Here is a 19,550-nt window from a genome sequence, read left to right as displayed (position 1 = left end):
CAATCAATTTTCTTCAGTAATTAGCTGGGTGATGATTAGAAGGAAAGATAACTTCTCCCTAGAGAATGACCTTAAGTCGGTCCTTCACTGGTAACAGGCGTACTAAATCATCATCCATCTGAAACAACACAGGCATAGACCAATGTATTTCTTAACAGCACTCAACTTTTTTTTTTCTTTAAAAATGTGCTTTTTGATAGTAATATACATATATAGTACATACAGGTCTATTACAATTTGTATATACATCGATTATATACACGGTGTTTAAATCAAAACACACACCTTATCTCAAAAGGTGCCTGCAGCATGGCAGGTTTCAGCGGCGTGAATCTTTAAGAGACTTTACATTCTATTTTTAATACTCCAAGCTGACAGGATACCCGATCAGAAATTCGCTGTTTGGATATGATTTAGACCAACTGAACGCAGTCGGATGCAGAGAGGTTTTCTGAAAGCTCTTAATGGGGACAGAATTGCTGAGACTACAGAAATGGCAACCACAAAAGCAAATAAGTTAACATCTACGTAGATAAGACCATTACGGAAGCGGAAAGGCCAAAAATGCTCACAACACAAAGATGAGCATTTCACTGCTTCTAAATTTCCTTTCACTGCTTCTAAATTTCCTGGCTGCCTTTTGGCACACTGAGCTATGGCAGAAGGATCACCCCACAGAAGTGTAGTCCTAATTTATGGACTGAAGGCAATCAGGATTACTGTATGGCATCACGCAGCCCCAGGAACCCAACCTTTTTTCCTTTTTACCTTTTTTCTGCAAGGCTGGTGGCCTTCTGCTTTCTTAAACACCTTATAGTACGTACTGAGAAAATTCAGTTGCTGCTTCTGTGAGTAGCTGTCCCCTCTCAGTGCCTACCTGGGGACGTCAGAGGGTTCGCCTGTTTTAATTTATAAGCTACACAAACAAATCCTAATGGTTAGAATTCAGATTGATCGCTGTTTTTATCAGTTTAAGGCTGTAGATCAAAATCTTCTTGTTTACCCTTAAAGAATTGGCTTACATCGCTAACATACTGGTTTACAATTATATTTTTTTTTACATTTTACTTTTTTTGTGTGTGTGTTAAAACATTGCTTGAATCACATAGAATTTTTCCATTGACTGCTATGGCTAGGACTAATCCACTGGGTTGCATTGGCATGTCTTATCTGTGCAAAAGAGGCCAAACTGCCAATTTATTTGATTCCTCTGAAGCAGGTAAGTAAGAGATGCACAATATGAAGTTCGAACAACAGCGTTTCTCAAATCACACATCAGTGGAAACAAGTGTGACCGTAACCTGTGTCATAAATACATACTTGCACCTTCTGAAATCACTTTTACAATACAGCTCCGAGCAAGAAGAAGAGACAGAATTGCGTATCTCCATTATTAGCACATCCACACCACCTAGTTATTAGGCAAACCACACGTCCTTGAAGGTAGCGTAAGTGTCTCAGATTTTGTTTTTAACTGTCATTCCTTCACAGACACCTATGAAGATCAAAATAAGTTGTCTCCCACTCACCGTTCTTTTTGTTAGTGGCTTTTGGAGGTTATTATGGGCTTTGAACTATGTCAACATAAAATCAAGCAGTAAAAAATAAATCTACATTTCAAGTATCCTTATTCTGAGATGTAAATTACCAAAAAAATCATACAGATCAGTCTCTTTTTTTACTGTACAGTTTAGCATCCATTTATTACTGTGTATTGGCTCTTCCATAGACCTGTTTGGTCCATATTTAAAGAGCTCCTCACATTTCTTTTGCAATTTTTCTTTCTTTGCTGGAGGCCTCTAGGTACGAGCGAAGGCTTTAATGATGCTTTCTTCAGACTTTATTGAGAAACTCCAAGTTGAGAGAAGCCGGAATATGAATAGTGTCCATCGTTATGGAGGAAGGGTTGAAGGGGAACAAAACGGGGAACATGTGCTTGAAGTCTAGCAGCAGCTGCGGGGGGTCATTTCGCTCTTGCAAATGTGTCTAGGAGGTATAAGAAGAAAACACACGTTTAGTTTCAGTCACTGCCTTTCCTTTGTGTTTGCCATGTTTAATATAATCAAAGGTTTGCGAGTGTACGTTTACAAAAGGGATACTAGAGAGATGGATTCTGTTTCCAGCCCAAGGGGAAGCTTGGTTTTTGAGTAGGAGCTGGATAATATAACCTGAAACATCCTGTGCCTTAAATAACTATAAAGACTCAGTTTAAATGCACTGGTTAAATTACACAGATTTCACTTTCTCCTACAAATTTGGGTCTGACAGCATGGAACATATTTACAAAGGGATTTTCTGAATTGATAGCAGTTTTAGAGATACCGCAAAAACCAGTGAGAACTATTTTGCTTTTCTATTGCAGCACCCTTCCTCCCTACAAACATCAGATGTCTACCTACCCTTTGGTTTTCATTTATTTGTTTTTTCCCTTTCGCTGCCAATTTCTGATCTCTATATCAGAGGTAACTATTCCAGTGATGCTTCACTGGCTCCTGCAACCTTACTTCTGAGTTGTGTTGCTGCTAACGATCATGCCCCCCAAAAACTTTTCTGCTCCCAAAGTCAAATCTGGGATCTAAAGTCCAAATGAATAAACCCTTTCAAATTATAAATAAATTTATTAATAAAGGGTCTAATCGTACTGGCACCTTGTTCTGACAACAAAATTTCTCGTGGGCTTGTGCTGCTTGTTACCATGCATCCCAGCGTGCTACAAAATTGTCTGAGCTGGGAATTTCGCTGCTTATCTTGGTCTTCAATCCTTTGTGATTAACAGCCTGGATAACCCCGAAGCTGTGTGTTGCAAGTAAGCAACACAGCACTAAGTTCAGGACAACATGCAGCAGCAGTACCCGTTACAAAACACCTGAGTTATTCGTAACAACATATATATTAAATCATTATTGTCTCTTCCATTTCATAGCCTTCTGATTTACCTGTATGTCTCGTATGAAAGCTACTGTCACCCGTTCTTCAAACTCATTCACAGGAGTGTAGAGATTAAGTATCTTTACAATCTGTTGGAAACAAAATAGGATTACAGGCAATCGTAAGAAGCCAAAATTTTCCATACCACAGAGCACCACTAACATTTTGTCGAGGTATGGCCGTAGCAAACCTCCCGTGACCTCACTGAGAAGCAGAACTGGGAGAAATCTGCACAGAACTGATGAAATACAGTAGCTAAATTTACATGTAGAGGGAGAGACGTGGTGTGCTCTGCACATTTATAAGCATTGCTTACAGTATGCCTGTTTGCCTAGGAGACAGCACGATTATCACCCTGGTTCCTTGGTCCCCCAACACAAATCTGTGCAGGACAACCCGCAGGTTAAGAACCCAGCAAAACAACAGGTGGGTTTATGGCCTGCCATAAAACCTAAAATGTCTGGCTTGTACCGCAAGCTGGCTTTTGAAAGCTTCCTCTTCAGAGCTTCCTCTGAACCTCCAGCAGGGGCCCTGTAAAAGAGCAGCAGCACGATGGCCACGTCTGAAAGGGGTCAGCAGTAAAATTTCAGCCCTTAAAAGTTGTCCCCACGGTGGGAATGACTCGCTGAGTCTGGGCAAAGAGCTGGCGCCGGGTGGCCACTCTTTCCCACTCCTTTAATCATCAGTACCCTCTGGTCTGCGCTGCTCATTAAACAAAAAGCTTTATTAGCATTTCTTCATGGTGGGTTTAAGAGGAGCTTTCATTCTCAAAGCCAGAAAGCTCATGGTGCTAGTGAATAAGGCATTTTGGCACTGATGAATAAGGAATTTGCTGGTGAGGCGAAGCCGGAAGGCAACCAGAGGCAGACAGCTTTGAAACACCTTTCCCTTACAGATGTTGACAACGTATTCAGCACGCAGCTTATCTCCACTTATCAAAAAAACGGAGGGTTAAGGCAGTATTTACTTCACACTGGAGAGTCACTGACGGCTCAGCAGAACTGTTAGTGCCTAGGAGCGATCTCCAGGTGTTTTTCCACTAAATCCCCAAGCTGCTGGATTATCCCTGTGGTTTCTGCAGCAGATCACCGGCCTTGCCCTGGTTACACCGGACTCTGCGGGCACCAAATGCCCAGCAGGGCGGTCAGAAGTTGCCTTGCAGCGTTCCCACACCGAGGGCTCCATCCTGCTCACAGGCAGGGTGCGAGGAGCAAACTGGAGACACGTTTGTTTGGGATGGCACCTGCCCTGATTCCTGGCGTGTACCCTCCTGTTCCCCACCTGCTGCGTCGTGAGCGCTGTGCACAGGGAGCAGATGGCCTCGGCGTCTTCCGAGGTTTTCTTTTTCAGCTGCAGGAGCTGGGCTGCCTGAATCAAGGGCTCCAAAGTTTGTGGGGCTCCACTCTGCTGCAGGTTCTTGCCATGCAGCCACTCCTCCAGCTGGCTTATGTTAAACCTGGGGGAGCAACAAAGGTAAGAGTCGAGCTGAGAGGTAAGACGTAGCATCTCAGAAATCACTCACAAGGCCTAAGGGTATCTTGCAGCGTTGGTATATTGGGATTTTTGATGCATATTTGTGATTCACATGGCATAAGACAACCAGAGCAAAGCTTAATACTCTACAGCTCAAAGCAAAATTTATGCTCTGTGTACCTTAGAAAGAGATGAGCCATGTAACACAAGGGATGTCATTTTCTACAGCACTCAGATACATTCAAATTTTGTAAGTCCCTAAAAAAAATAAGCTCTTAACAAGCTTCTAAGCACTAACAAAATCCTGCAAGGTACCCAAGTACCTTTGACAATATCTGTCTGCACCCACTCTCAGGCTGAAGAGCAGCACGCAAAGAATCCCCTGTGGGATGGGGAAAGGGTGGCGAAGGGAAGGTTTAAATCATTTACAGTGAGAAGGAAGTTGATAGATTTATGCCAGGGCTCCTAAATATTGATGACCTTTTCCTGGCAGGTTTGCACTAGCTGTCCCTTTGGGATTTCAGTCCTCATCTCAACACCGCGTTGAGACAGGATTGGGGCACACGGGTCCCGGATCCCAGCCCCGTCCCCACTCTGCCACTTGCCTACAGCTCCCGTGAGGTCTGTAGCCCTTCACACACAGCAACAGGGGTCTGCCTTTAGCATCCACCTGCAGAATCGGAGCCTTTGAGTGCTTGTTGGATTAAAAAGAGAAGACGTGGCACTGGGAGGGAACCGAGGAGGCTCCTCCATCCCATTAAGCAACCCATCCTGCATCCCCTCTGGTGGATGTGCAGCCTTCCTGCTCTGGTGGGGTGAGGCAAGCGTGGGGAAAGCACGCCCCAGAGATAACCTCTGTAAAATGATTTTAATTCAGAATTCATTTCCCACTTAGGAAATTAACATAATTTACTTAAGCAGGCCCATCCTGAGCCCGATCCCTCGTCTCACCTTAGCTGCATGCCCGTGCTCCAGGAGCAGACGTCCTTCCGCAGCAGGAGGTTGTTCAAGGCAACGGCGTTGATCATGTAGAAGAGCTGCTTGAAGACCTGCTGGATGATCTCGGGGTCCAGGCCCTGCTCACACATGGTGGTGTGGAACGTGTTGAGCTGGCGAACGATGGCCTCTAAGCTGTAGGAGTTGTCGCCGTCTTCCATGCTGGACGAGCGGTTCCGGTAGCCCATCGGTTTCACTCCCGAAAGCCCCTGGATGCTCTCATATTCCAACACCCCAGACACTGAAAAAGGGAAAAAAAATTAGTAGAGACGACCATTTAATAATCACTAGAGGTTTGAAAGGAGAACAGATCCATGCACTGCTAGTTATCTGTGGTAGGATGACATAGCTGAAGCATACAGAATACCTGCAAGATCATGTTTTTTTTTTTTTCCTTGGCCTTACTACTCAGAAATAAGTTATCATGCTGCAGAAACTCTTCGAGCTGTAATCAATTCTCCCTCTACACCTACCACAGAGCCTTAATTGGCTCAGAGAACTCGGAGAGATGAGGACAGATTAAACGAAGACAGATTAAACGTCGTAAATTCTTACAGTCTGGCTAGCTGATACGCGAACACGACAACTTTCTGCAAGGAGCAGGGCATATGCAGCCGTGGTAGGAGGTAACGCTGTCAGATACAGCCAGAGCGTGTGCAATGACACTCAGAGGGCAAAGGGAAAGAGTCCCAGCTTTAGAGGGGTCCAGGCTGTGAGCTCGAGGAAAATACCAGCAGCTCTCCAGCTGTGAGATGGAGAGCACTGAGAACAGCCCCCGCCATGAGCTCAGCAAGGAGGAGGACAGATTTAGCTGAGGAGATGACTCTTCTCATACTGATTCGCCCTTGCAAAGCAAACCAGATGTTCTTTATCGTCCTCTTTCATTTCTTTTCCTCTCTCCTTATAAGTTTTTCCACCCATAAAAAGCTTAGCCACAAACCTGCAGGGGAAGACCATTTGCAGAGAACCACCAGCGCTACCTCCCCTCTGTCCCTACCTCCCAAACGGAAAGGAAGGAGCTATTTTCCATCTCTGGGGATAAAAACTCCTCCCTAGTGCATATTCTTATTTTCAGGTCTGCTTCCTCCACTCCAGGACACTGCTAACATGAGGACCTTTTTGTTTCTGTTCCCTAACATATGCCTCTGCAGGCTTTTCCTTTGGGAAGAAGTCTTGCTAGCACCGTACAAAGGACTGAAAAACACTCATGGAGTATATAACTGCAGCAAACCACCCAAACAAACAAATAAAACACTCCTAAAAGCTAACGTTTTGGGAACTTACCGATCATGGGTTGCAATATGCCCTCCGCTACCTTGATGAGCTGCTGGTAGATCTGGGTGGAGAGATGGCTCAGCACCTGGCGGTACTCGGTCAGGTCGAAGTTTTTGAGACAGTGCTCGTTCTGCTTCGGCGTGTTCTGCGTCATAAAACCCTGAGGAAGAAGATTAAAGCATCTGGTTTTGTTATTCCAACCCTCTGTAGTCCAGTAAAATAACCGTACGTATTAAAAATTAATAAATACAAAACACCCTAGAGCATAACACGTCCAGATATGTTACACGAGGGGGCATTTTTAAACTCTATTATAGAAAAAAAAATCAAGAGTCATAAATCACGCGTGATTATCTCAGTCATAAATTATAACTAGGAGGGCTAAAAAAGCATCATTAAATGATACTTCTTCATTTTATCTTTAGCAAGAAAAACCACATCTGTATAAATTTCAATACAGAAATGAAATTAAAAGTGACTCTGCAGTCCCCTAAGAAACATTTTTTTAAATCCATTTGCTTATTGGGAGTCGCAATTATTTGTGAGGCCCAATTATTTTGAGGATAAAATTTTATAAAATAATTTAAAAAAACATAACTATGTGCTGATGTTTTTTGACAACATTTTCAACCGTTTTGAAGTTCCGAAATCTCCCTCGTAGCTGATTTTTTCCCTGCCTCTTGCTGAAAACACAGCAGATTTCTGATGCCGCAAATGGATGCTGCAGCCTTGAGTTCTGGGCTTACACATTAATGCCAACTCTGCTGGCGGAGGCAAACGTGACACAATTATGTAATTAACACAGCCACTGTAATTGCCTGTTTATATGCTCTTATCAATTCTGTGTCAAAGCAAGAGGTATGCAACTGCTTCGTTGTTTGCTGACTGGCAAAATGCAAAAATACAATATGCAAATTCTGAAATCAACTCAAAATACATCAGTTTTCCTGACTAATAGGAGTGCTCTGCTGAATTTAGCTTGGGTTTTTCTTTCAAACGTTTGTTTTTTTTTTAAAATCGGATGTATTTCAAACTACAGGTAATACTAAAAGGATTTGTAAACAGCTGCTTCAGCTAACACAGCAAATCATGGCAAAGAATGTGAAATTTAAAGGTTTTTTTTCTCCTGCTGTTTTCTGGAGCAGGATTTTGTTTAAATGTAATGTTGTTATCTAGGCAGAAGAGGGCAAACTAGAGCTTAAACTGATTATTAACTAAATAATTTTACTCTTTCATTTAAAACTCAGAGGTCCAGAGGACTCAGAGGTCATCATCATGTGAATGATCTGAATTTTTACATTTGGTTGCATGAAAACTTTGCTTTAAATTCTCAATTTTTCTTTATTCCTAAAGCTTGATTGCTCAATGCATCTAGAATGAGTCACGACTGAATGACAAACTACGTAACTGGGTGATGCTACAAATTTTAATACCAACAGTGTATGGCTATAAGGATGGTGGTGTGTAACGTACCAAGAGGATTGTGATGATCTGATTTTGTCAGAAGGGATCAGATACGGCTATAAATAAAGGAAAAAACTGAAAGATGAAACACTGAGGTGGCAAGAAACGAGAGGATTTCCTTCTGAAATATTATGGTATGAATAAGTGTTGTTATTTTGAACTAGCTGAACAGGAAAAAGCAATAGAAACACTCACAAAAATATTGCAAGATTTGGAACATTTTTCCTCGTCTGAAAATCTTGGTTAAAGGAAAGCTGTGGGACCTACCAAACTGAGGGAAATGGCCTTCAAGAGCAGCCTGCCAGAAGGAAATCCCCTGTTCTGACAGATCAAATAGCACAACTGGCTTTGAAACTCAAAAATTTCTGGGTATCATCCAGAAAAAGTGCATTACAAGGTTGCTGGTTTCTTCTTCTAAACATCTCGTCTGTGTGCAGTGCCCCACGAACTTCTGTTAGGAGCAGCCTCACATTATATCCAAATAGAAGAAAGGAGGGAAGTCAAAGATGACCCCAAATCGTTGCCAGAGCAAAGCCACTAGGACCCAGGGGACCTGAACACCACCCCTGGAAGGAATGCCAAAACATTTAAGATCAGCTACGAGTTTCTTACCGCATCTCCGCTGTACTGCTTCAAACAGTGCAGGAGGCGACACGTATTCGCCAACCAAAAGGATGTCATCTCAAAGTCATCGTTGTGTTTCTGGAGGAGCAAAATGAAATACACGTGAGGCCCTCCTTCAACGGGGGCAGCTGGCACAGCAAGACAAAATGGCTTGGAGTCTCGCCACCTAGATCTTGAAACTATTGTTTCAAGCGTGACTGGGTCTGAAAACCACAACGAGAGCTGAATATCAGACATTTTGACATGGTTTATAACCATTTTAAGACAGAGGAAGCCAACGCCTACCTTCAGCACCTTCTTAATGCCATTGATGGTGGAGGTGAGCAAGGAGTGCACTTTCTGGTCGTCGTTGATGTAATCCGCGTGCCTGATGCACATGTAGAGGATGTAGGCAGGAAGACAGGGAACGGTAGCAGACACTGCCTGGGGCTTGAGATCTAGAAGGTTTGAGATTTATTTTTAAATCCTCTTAAAATTTGCTGATGCCAGGTGAAGCAGAAACACCTGAGCAGATGTACCCAGGCAAACTCTTCTTCCCCCGCCCCGAGGATGCTAAGATTTTGGCTCTGCAACTTGTATCCCTCTCTGCTGCTCTCTCAAGCTCATCAGTTGCTGCTTGCTCTGGGATCTACAGCCTCCTTTTTTGCATTTTCCATTTTTTTCTACCCCTAAGGATCATATCCGTGCCAGTTATCTGCTTGGTAAGGCAACACACAGCTTTGCCTGCCAAAACTGTCATCACCATAAACACGCAGCCCTAGGAAGGATTCATTTGAGAAAAAATTGTGCCTGTTTTGAGATGTCAAATTTACAAATTCTCCCAGGTGAGAGCGGGAGGAGCCAGACAAGAGCAGAGCAAATTCCTCACCTGTGATGAGGTTTCGGATGAGGAGCGGCTCATCTTCCTTGTAATATTCCAGCATCCCCTGAAAATCTTTCTCCTTCCTCTGGACAGCAACCTGCCTGTTACGCTCGTGTTGTCTCCTCTCCTCCGGGACCATGGCTTGGTACGCTGAAAAGAGAAAGGAGGGTGAAACGAGGGTGAAAATTAGCATCTGGTGACCGAGGACTATTTGTAAAGCATCTTGTCCCAGATTTCGAAAATTCATTGGCCTTAGAGCAGGCAGCAGGCCACTGTCTTTTATAGAAAGTTTCCAATAAAACCCTTAGCCTAGACAGACCTATACAAATTTAGAGAAGCAGGTCCTGAGTTACAACATCTTGAATTACCAGTCTACTGAAAGAAAGAAAGAGCCCAGACGTCAGACCTAAAGAGTAAAAGATGAAGTCATTTGCTATTTTCCAAGGAACTACAGGCTGCAGTTACAAGGTGGTAACCGGTAACCCCATGGGAAACTTTTTAATGCATCATTTTCATGGAGGGGGAGGAAAAAAAAAGCCAGGCAATGAAAAATACCTAAGCATCTCAGCTTCAGGCTGGCTGTAAAGCCGAACTAAGTACCACAAAGGCACAATATTAAGCACTGTGCACCCATAAAATGTTAATAAAATGGAAGAGACCAGCACGCATGTATAGCAGGAACCATCAGCCTGCTGCATGCAAAGCACACTGACAAAGAGCAGCTGTGCCAGCCGTGGAAATTCGCCAGTTATTCGGCTTAATTTCCCTTAATGCCTCGTTTTCAGAGATTAGCTCACGAGAACGGGGTTCTGTGATTAATCACAGCATCAACAGAGAACGGGGGGAAAGAAAGGGGGGAAGGAAAGGAAGCCTGCAGCCTCCAAGGCTGGCCCAAGCAGCCAAAACAGAGTGCTGTTCCCCCACCCACCAGCCAAGTCACCTTCAAAATCTTGGACCTTCTTCATGTAAATCTTCAGCTGCTTCTTCAGCTTCTTTTCATTCTTTTCCAGCTTCTCTAGCAATTCTTTAAGGTCCTGGAAAACGGAAGACGCAGTGGGTTTAAAAATAAAAATAAAAAGAACAAGCACAACTCATTTGGGGTGAGTTTGAGGTGGGAGTCACTAGCAGCCAGGAGCTCACAGCCTGGTCTGTGTATCAGTAACACACGATACAAGTGTTTTGATAGAGGAAAATTGTGTTACTAGAAGCAAAAGGAAAGGCTGACATTGCCTTAGTGCCTAATTACAGAGCAGAGGGGCCACCAGCAACTTCACTGATCTCTTTTGGTAGGCAGTGCCACAAGTAGGCAGGCTCAGAAAAAAGAATAAAGGACACAGGAGCGACAAAAGCCTTCGGCACCAACCAACAGCTCAAGGGTACTGATGCTGCAAAGCGCACCAACAGCACCAGGGGGAGATGCTGAAGGATCCTGCGGAGATTTTAGGAGGGTTGGAAGACCCCCAGGTGCCTCCCCTTCATGTTTCCTGTCTCTTCTCTGTCTTCTCAGCAGTCTCTTACCAGGTTTTCGTTGGTGAGCCGTGTAATTTCCTGCTGCAGTCCAAACTCCACCTGAGCCTCCGGGGACAGCTGCAGGGTCTGCAGGAAAGCCTGCTGCTGTTTTTCCAGCTCTTCTTTCATCGCATCCACTTGGTTTTGCAGAGCTTCCACCTCCTCTTCGTGCTCTCTTCTCTGATCCTGGAGCTGTGCTTCCAGCAACCTGAGAAAAGGAGCAAAGCCATCAGGAATTTATTTCGGTATCGTGGCAGTAACCACTGTTTGAGTTAAGATCCTTCAAAATCAGCCAACATGGGAGATATTTCCAGTCAACCTCCCTATAAAAATGACAAAGGGGGTATTATGGCTATAACTCACATTAATCTCTCATTTACTCTACTGCAGATTAAACAATTTTGAAAGAAGATGAGAAAGGGGAAAAAAAAATCCAAGAACTTCCTTATTAAACATGTTTCTTTGTAGGGTTTTGTTGCGGTTGTTTTATTTTTAAAGATCTGTACAACCCATTCGCAACCTCCATTTTCCAGCCAGAGATACAAAAGGATCTTTTCCAACCATAAAAACACAGACAATAATGCACCCAGCCTTGTAATCATGTTGTCAGGAATTTATATCCTTAATAGGCTCGGAAAATACAGGCCCACCATGAAATAAGTATTAAGTACCTAATTTTCATTTTATTTCTTTGTGTGCGTTTGGATTAACTATGAGCTACCCTCAAGAACGTGTTCCTTCTACGAACTTGGGCTCCTCCTTTGAAAAGTAAAGGAATCACCATTTATTTTCCCCGTTATTGCCTGGTTTTACCCCGATCCCTCTAGGTGTGACTGCTTTACATGATATACAAAAGATTATGATGACTTTTCCTCTAAATAGTGTTTTCAGATCAGCTCATTTAATATTTTTTATGAAAAAATTAAAAATCTTAAAAATCAGAGGAGGGTCTCAGATCCCCCCTCTTCAGATATCCCCCCCTCCAGCTGCTCCCACGGAGGGCAACAGGCAGAGGAAAAGAAAGAAATGAAATGGAAAGTGAAAGGGCGAGAGGAAGAAGAAGGGAGAAAAAGAAAGCGGTTGACCTGGCAACTTGCTTTAAACCTTGATAAGCCAAGCCGAGCTCTCCATCTTCATTGAGATAACCCCAGTCCTCAGTCTTGCTAGAAATAAAGGACAGAAAAAAGGAAACAAGAGGACAGAGAGAGACAAAAGGTCAATTGAAACAGAAGGGGAAGAAGAGCAGAATCCTTATTTTTTATTTTTTTTTAAGCACACTTGCGTTACGTTGTATTTTGTCCAATCTCTGGACGTGGAAGCCTGAGTTTCATTTCCAAATCGTTTCCCATGTGATTGCAAGAAAAAGCTGGAAAGCCCGAGCCACGGCAGCTAGTTCAAAACCACATTAAAATTTCAGTGCAAACAGACCCATTTTCCCAATTTTTATTGCACACCGACAACAAACTCCCCATTTTCAAAGCAGCCCACGGGCTTTTGGCTATCCCATTTCCCCTGGATGGGCTGGAGACGTCCTAAATTAAACCGTATTTACAGCAGCTGGACCTATTTTCTCCCTCCTCATCCCTTACCTATTCTGTCTGCAAATCTATACAGCTTGAGCTCTTTTCCCACCACCCTACAAAACATATTTCGATCTGTACACGGAACACCCCACAGATGGGATTTCTCCTTTCATTCAGGTTACAAAACAAGGAACCAGGTTCAAGATTGCCCCAAAATAAGGGTGGCTGGTACTTCTATACCACTTCAGTTCTTGCAGACCTCTCTACGGGTCTGGCAAAGGAAAACCGAGGACTAAAGGGAAGGGCTATTTGCTCATGTACCTCCTAATATATTTTTGGGTATTTCATCCAGCCCTGCTTGAAACATCTCACTCATAAGTGGGAATTTCACCCCTTTCTCTTCCAGACCTTCTGTACCCTGGCACATTTCACTAATAATACATTTTTCTGATCAAGCAAAAGACATCTATTTCCTTCCTTCTACAGAAAATGTCACTGGTCTAAAACAGAATATATTTCAGTCAAGGGTTTCCTCAGTCATCAAGCCAAACACATCAGCCTTTTTTTTAGTGCAACCTTGGGTCCAAACCCCCCTTGGATAGTTGTTTCCCCAGCTTCTCTTGCATCCATATGAGATCCAATTTTCACGCTTTGAGCACTGCTGTGGGACCACTGGATGCAGCACTGCTAGTGGAGGCCAACTGAAGTCATCTGTTCCCTTGTAGCCTGGACTGATAAGCCTTTGAATCCACCCTTGCTGATGCAAACCCCAATAATGGACATTAATCAGCCCTATATGGGGAATTAGAGAGGTTTTGGGGCATTGTGGCACTGCCACAGAAGGACCCAGGAAGTGTCTCGCTGCAGCTGTCCTGGAGTGGCATTTCAACACCAGCCAACTCTTCTGGCCAATCCATCTGGTAAAGCCATACGTATGAATTTTGATTAAAACCCGATTTTTACCCATACATCGCAGGTTTCCAAAAGGATCTGTGGTCCGACAGATACGGGGGGAAGTTTTATTGGTCTGGTTTGCATTAATCTATTAGTCAGGTCTTTTGTTGTCCAGATGATCCTAACAGAACATGTATTTAGACATTGAAAACAAGCAAAAACCCAGGAAAAGTCCTCAGAGTGTGGTACAAGTCAGTAGCCTGGGAATTCAAGGGAGTGCAATTATACTAAGATGAAGCTGCCCTGGGAAATAAGCATTTGGTTTGTATTCATCAACGTGGCACCGACTTACAAATCATTGAGATTCCCTTCTCCCAGACGTTCATATTGACCAAGGCATTAAAAGTCAATAGGGATCCTTTCGTGCTAACTAGATTAATTAGCACGTGTGCCGTAATCATTTCCTAAAATGCTAAATGCTTCACTCAAACAAGCCTGAAATGAATTGAAAGGATGCAATTCACAAAGTCTTGTTTCTCCTTTATGGACTGGAAATACACACCTAGAAGAGCAGCAGGCAACCTGAATTTGGCAAGCTGGGTTCTTGCAAGGGAGAGGAATTCCTGCCCCAGGTGCCTCCCTTCCCTCCGTGTAGCCTGATGCAAGTAGTTTAAAGGAGATGCGAGCGTACCAAACCCCAGAAATATTCATTTTTATCGTCTTCAGATCATTATCATCTTAAGAGTAAGGGGCATTTCGCTTGAAAATGCAGATTTGTTTTGGATTAAACATGCACGCTGCGGTTATCTCTAACATCATCACCTGGTCTTTTGTAGGCTCTGTGTTTCCAGCAAGATCAAACAGCCTTGAAAGAAAGATCCCAAGAACTAAAATGGGGAACAAAGAAACTACTGAGGTTTACATTCTGTTGTTGAAGCAGAAAATTAGCTGGAAACTCACTTGATGCTTTGTTCTTTAGCTGCTGAAAGTCAAAAAAAAGAAAAAGAGGGAAAAAAAAGCTGAGTTCACTGCATTTACAAGGGGCTGCTTTTAATTCAAGCTTCCCCTTGACCTGGCATCAAAGGGTTTCCATCAAGAGCAGCAGGGAGAAACAGAACTGCTCCATGGGCTGGGTTAGCAGCACCTGGCAGCTTTTCCCGATTTCCTCCTGCTGTATTTAAATTCCCAGATTAATCAGGCATTCAGTGAATTCAGTGAAATTTGGCATGCTCACCAAAATAGAGCCACGTTTGTCCCAGCCTAAACAGCTGAGATATCATGACTCCAAGCTAGGAGTGACCCACAGGTTTGCCCCAGCGGTCAGAGCATCCCCTTTGGTTAGGGGTGAGAGTGAGAGGTATCACGGTAAAGAGAAATGGAAATACTCACTGAAAAAGTGGCTCTTGCTCATCAATCCTATTTCAGAATTGCAATCCCACCAGAAAAGCTTCTCGTTGAAATATTTATTTATTGATGAAGATTAAAGAGAAAGCAGTTGTGTTGTGTTTTTTTTTTTTTTTCCAGATTGGTGCTGGGGGGAGGGAATGTTAATTTATACCCCCCAAAAACAACAGCCCGTGCTCCCTGAGCATTTGTTTTCGTCTGTTTTATTGCCATCAGCTCCAGCCTACAGCTTATAAACCTACCCAATATCCAAACAAATGCACAGGGAACCATACCACGGGGAAGCTGGTGATGATTTACAAGCTGCTGGATAAATCAGCACCAAAAACCTGGACGATCATACCTCGAGCTACTGCTACCATGTTACAGGAGCTGTTTCTCCAGCCCAGCTTCACATTAAAGGCAAATGAGGGTAATAGGAAACGGAGCCTGGAGACTGCAGATTTCCCCTCCCAAACCTCAAGAGATGAAAAAGTGCCAAGGTCATGGCATGAATTTTTAAATTGCAGCTCACTCGTGCACTTGCAAGGAAAGAGATTCATAGTATCGTGGAAAATCAGACGGTTTGAGCATTTCTGGTGATTTCTGAGCTTGATTCCATCCTCACTGCAGCAGTTAGGTCTGCAAACTATTTCAATCAATCTCCTCATCCCTACTCCGCAGGAGGGCTAAAAGTTTGCTCAGCAAGTTCACTTTAGGAACGCAAATATTCAGTAACAACAAAGTGAAAAAAAAAAAAACACAAACGATTCCCCATCACACTTTTCTATCCTAATTAAGTCACGGCCTTTCCCAGCCTGGTGTGCTAACAACCTACTGCAGCCAGTTTACAAAGCGGCAAAGCACCCTGTGTTTGTTAAAAGCCATTAATCCACAACGGTTATGTCCTCCAAATACCTTGTTGAATGTAAACTGTGTAGGAAATATCTGCATTTGTCAAACAAGCAGGTAGAGAAAAGGAGATGAAGATTCAATTCCTGTGCAGGAAAATAAACATTACTTTACATATGACTTTGCAGTTTAATCTATGTAATTTTGTCTTCTTTCAAGACACTATCTTTTTACTTTATATCCTCCTGGATAGTGGCAAGGATTGATTTAATGCCTCACAGTATAAACCCTCTGGTACCATACAGACAGATGGTGACAAATTCCTTCCCAGCACAGCATGAGTTGCTTGAAATGAGTAACTCAAATTTTCCAAATCCTCCTTCTTGCTACTATTTATGCACTGGAAGAGGAGTTTTGGTTTTCACCTGTTGCTTCCATGAGTTTTTCAGCCACAGAAGCAGAAGAATGGGAAAGCTCAGCCCTCCCCAAATCAGGGCTGAGCCAGAGGGAGAGGAAAGAGGCTGGGAGAGAGGGAAGCTTTCCCCTAAACCACTCACTCAGGAGCTCTTCAAACAGACCCCTAACTTACCAGCACAATCCCTGCCTTTGCTCTCCCCCAATACAAGCCCAAATCCAGTTTTGCTCACTTCTACGTTGGCTTTTCCACCCATCCCACATCTGCCTTTCCTTGGGGAGGCACTGGCCCAAAGACAAGGGCACCTCACCCACGAGGAGACCAGCATCTTCAGTCCCATCTTTACGGCCTGTCCTTGTCCCCAGCCCCAGAACAGAACCCAGAAGCTTCTAACTCTCCAAAATGTTTCGGTAATTTAGGACCAGATCCCGTCTCTCACGCTTTTCTCAGTCCTTCAAACTGCTGGAAGAGTTTGGGCCATGCTTACCGGTTCGTCTCGCATATCCCCTGGTAGGCCTCGATCACATCCTCCTGATCGATGTGCTTGTCACTGTTGGGCCAGCTGGCAGGGCTGGTGATGGTCTCCTAAATTCGACACAAAAAACACAGCAGCGTGACCTCCTGAACATCCCTCAGTCTTTCAAGGTTCCCAAAATTGAACAAGTCCCACATGTAACAGAGCTCCCTCAGGGCATCCCTCGGACTAGAGGGTTCCTACAAATTCATACGCGCAAGCAGACAACAGCAGGGATCAGCAGATGGAAGGAGGATGAAGAGAACTCGGGAGGGAGATAAGGAGTGCCTGTGTGTGGCCCAAAACACAAAAACATACTAAAACCTCAAGGGATGATAAAGTGGTGAATTAAAAAACCCAAGTGAGAGTATCAGAAAATACACCCTTTGGTCATAACAGGCTCTAAATAAAAAAGCCTTCATGAGATGGGTCAAGCTCTTCCCTTGCCTATATGCCAGTAGAGACACTACAACTGCACCAGCATCACACGATCAGAATCTGGTCTAGAAACAATTTTCCACCATCCCGTTTCCTTGCTGAATAGGCTGGTTGTCACAAAACGTCACCGGGAAACACCTCAGTGACGGAATGGGAAAAGGCAGAAGAAATCCCATTATCCTCTCATTTACCATATTTTTGCCCGGCTCTTTCTGCTGGGCTGCCTTCATTATCTGCGACCTCAGGATGAGCACTTCTTCCTTCCGCACTTCCAGCTCCTCGTTGGCCGACTTCAGCTGATTCAGCAAGAGATTATAACTGTCCTGAACGTCGTGGGAAGAGTTGTTCTGGGTTGCTCGGTCTGCGACAGCTTTCCTCAGCTCATTAAGTTCGTTTTTCAGCTTCTTGTTCTCCGACTCCAGCTCTTGTCTCTGGAAAACACCAAGCCATTACAAGATTTAGCTAAAGTGCCGAGCAACGGGTTGACTGCCTCATCTGCTTCTAAGATGCCTCTCGTGCTGATGATCCCAGCTGAACCATCAATTCCTGCCCAAATCAGCTTTCAGAAAAGATTTTTGCTGCAATCAATAGCCTGGTGCTATTTAATGTTACGTGGTGACACAGAGGAGAATTGGCATTATTCATTGACATCATTTTAAAACACAAAATCAACCCAGTAGAGAACCCAAACATATTTTTTCCTCTCTACCCCTTTTCCTTCTTGATCAAGGAATCACCACCAAACCCCACGATGTTTAATCCATTTCTGGCATTCCTTAGATAAGCTGCAAGGTGCAGTCTTACACGGCCCTTCCCATTGCCAACATCCCCTTGGGTTTGAATTCCCACTGCATCTTCCTTTGTCACCCAACCCGTAATTCTTCCCATCACGTTTGCAATTAAAGGATTTTCTCTCCCTAATGTCTTGTCAGCTGCTGGCATTTGACAGACGGGGTCGACGCCATCCAGGTTTTACGCCAGCTGCTCCCCCCGAATAAAGATGCGTGAACGTTGGTGTTTCGCTGAGACAACTGAAGGGCTTGTTTGCTTTTTCATGACAGTAGAAGAGAGAGGAATAATAAATTCGGACAGCTAGACAGCCTCTAGCTCGGTGTCTGGCTTCTGACTGACATGGATTCCCCTTCCCTAGGGACCGAGCTCCGTGTGGATTCTCCAGCATCTACAACAGCACAACCTCTCCCCCAGGAGATTCAGGTGCTTCTCTCTCCCCACTGCCTTCTGGCCCATCCCACAGCTTTCTTGTTAACTATGGGATATCTACCTCATTAGCAGCTTTAGCTAATGAATCTGAAAGCGACTGGGGGGGGGATGGGGGCAGTTTATACAATTTATACAGAGTGTAGCTAGCACAGCTGTGCAAACCTTATTTCCATAGGAAACGGGTGTTATAATTATAAATCCTCACAGATTATAAATAGCAGCAGAGGTGTGAACAGAATAGCTGATCTGGCATCTGGACAGCCAGCCCGCTCCTGGCTGAGCAAACACCATCATTAACAGAGCATATTCAGGTACTCAATGCCATCTGTCATTAAAAAAATAGTAAGAAATACGTTTTATCCAGCAATTCCTCCACGTCCACATTAACCACGGCTCAAGCTTTTCAGCAAGTGTTTCTAAAAGAAGTTTGGAGAGCGTGTACACGATGGGAAATCTTCACCAAGAAGGGTTTAACTCTTGCTGGGTAGCTCAAGCGTTGACTCACTTCGAACTCTTTTCTGGTCAATCTCAGACAGATGAAGGGGAAGAAGCAAGGCATTAACTGATTTCCTACCTGAATGTTTTTTGTTATTTGCTGGAGAAGCCTTGCTTGCTTTTTTTTTCTTGCAGGTCAGCCACACTCTTAACTCCAAAGGCTGGTTGTAGGCATCTAGGAAGATGCCTAGATAGCAGCACTGGAAGGGTGAACCTACATAAATCTGAGGTTAGCGCTGCTGTGACAGCAATTCGTTCCCTATGCTATTTCTGAACCTTGACAGTAAAAAAAAAAACACCCTTTATAGATGCTTATTTAGTGATGAGCTTACAAATTCAAGAACATCCCAGCTATGTGAGGAGTGAGAAATCAAACTATGTTTTCAGCTCCTGCTAGGAGCACAAAGTCAGCGCAAGGACTTCTCAGTGCGTTCGTTCCCACTCCCCCAGCCAGAAAAAGCAATCCAGAAAATACATTTTTCACTGAACTTTGTGTTGCACGTGCATAACTCAGAGACACACCTGCTATCAGGATCTCCCCAGGAGAATAAACAAGGAGTTTCCCATCCTCCAGCCCTACTTTATGTCTAATCAAACACCTGGCTGGGCACATTTTGGGACAGCAGCAACTAAAAACTCTATTTATCCATTAGACACATAATTTATGTCTGCTGTAAACATATC

General features: G+C 43.9%; 1 protein-coding gene across 2 annotated transcripts in view; it reads right to left on the bottom strand.

Moving 5' to 3' along the window:
• Positions 1-1,080: 1,080 nt before the first annotated feature.
• MYO5B (myosin VB) overlaps positions 1,081-19,550 on the bottom strand; it is an 87,197-nt gene continuing 68,727 nt past the window's right edge. Inside the window, exons 28-40 of one of the 2 annotated variants that reach the window (XM_040540758.1) lie at positions 17,342-17,581; positions 16,686-16,783; positions 12,217-12,294; positions 11,141-11,339; positions 10,563-10,656; positions 9,629-9,772; positions 9,046-9,197; positions 8,749-8,838; positions 6,682-6,832; positions 5,353-5,638; positions 4,210-4,384; positions 2,937-3,017; positions 1,081-1,986 (exon numbers count right to left, since the gene is read on the bottom strand). In XM_040540758.1, coding sequence (XP_040396692.1) covers positions 1,834-1,986; positions 2,937-3,017; positions 4,210-4,384; positions 5,353-5,638; positions 6,682-6,832; positions 8,749-8,838; positions 9,046-9,197; positions 9,629-9,772; positions 10,563-10,656; positions 11,141-11,339; positions 12,217-12,294; positions 16,686-16,783; positions 17,342-17,581 — 1,941 coding nt within the window. In that variant the 3' untranslated portion in view covers positions 1,081-1,833. The remainder of the gene's footprint in view (positions 1,987-2,936; positions 3,018-4,209; positions 4,385-5,352; positions 5,639-6,681; positions 6,833-8,748; positions 8,839-9,045; positions 9,198-9,628; positions 9,773-10,562; positions 10,657-11,140; positions 11,340-12,216; positions 12,295-16,685; positions 16,784-17,341; positions 17,582-19,550) is intronic. The other variant, XM_040540759.1, reaches the window with a different exon arrangement.

This window comes from Cygnus olor, chromosome Z (assembly GCF_009769625.2).
Source record: "Cygnus olor isolate bCygOlo1 chromosome Z, bCygOlo1.pri.v2, whole genome shotgun sequence".
NCBI lineage: Eukaryota > Metazoa > Chordata > Aves > Anseriformes > Anatidae > Cygnus > Cygnus olor.
The sequence above is the reverse complement of the archived record's forward strand: the minus strand, read 5'-3'. Positions and strand labels throughout refer to the sequence as shown.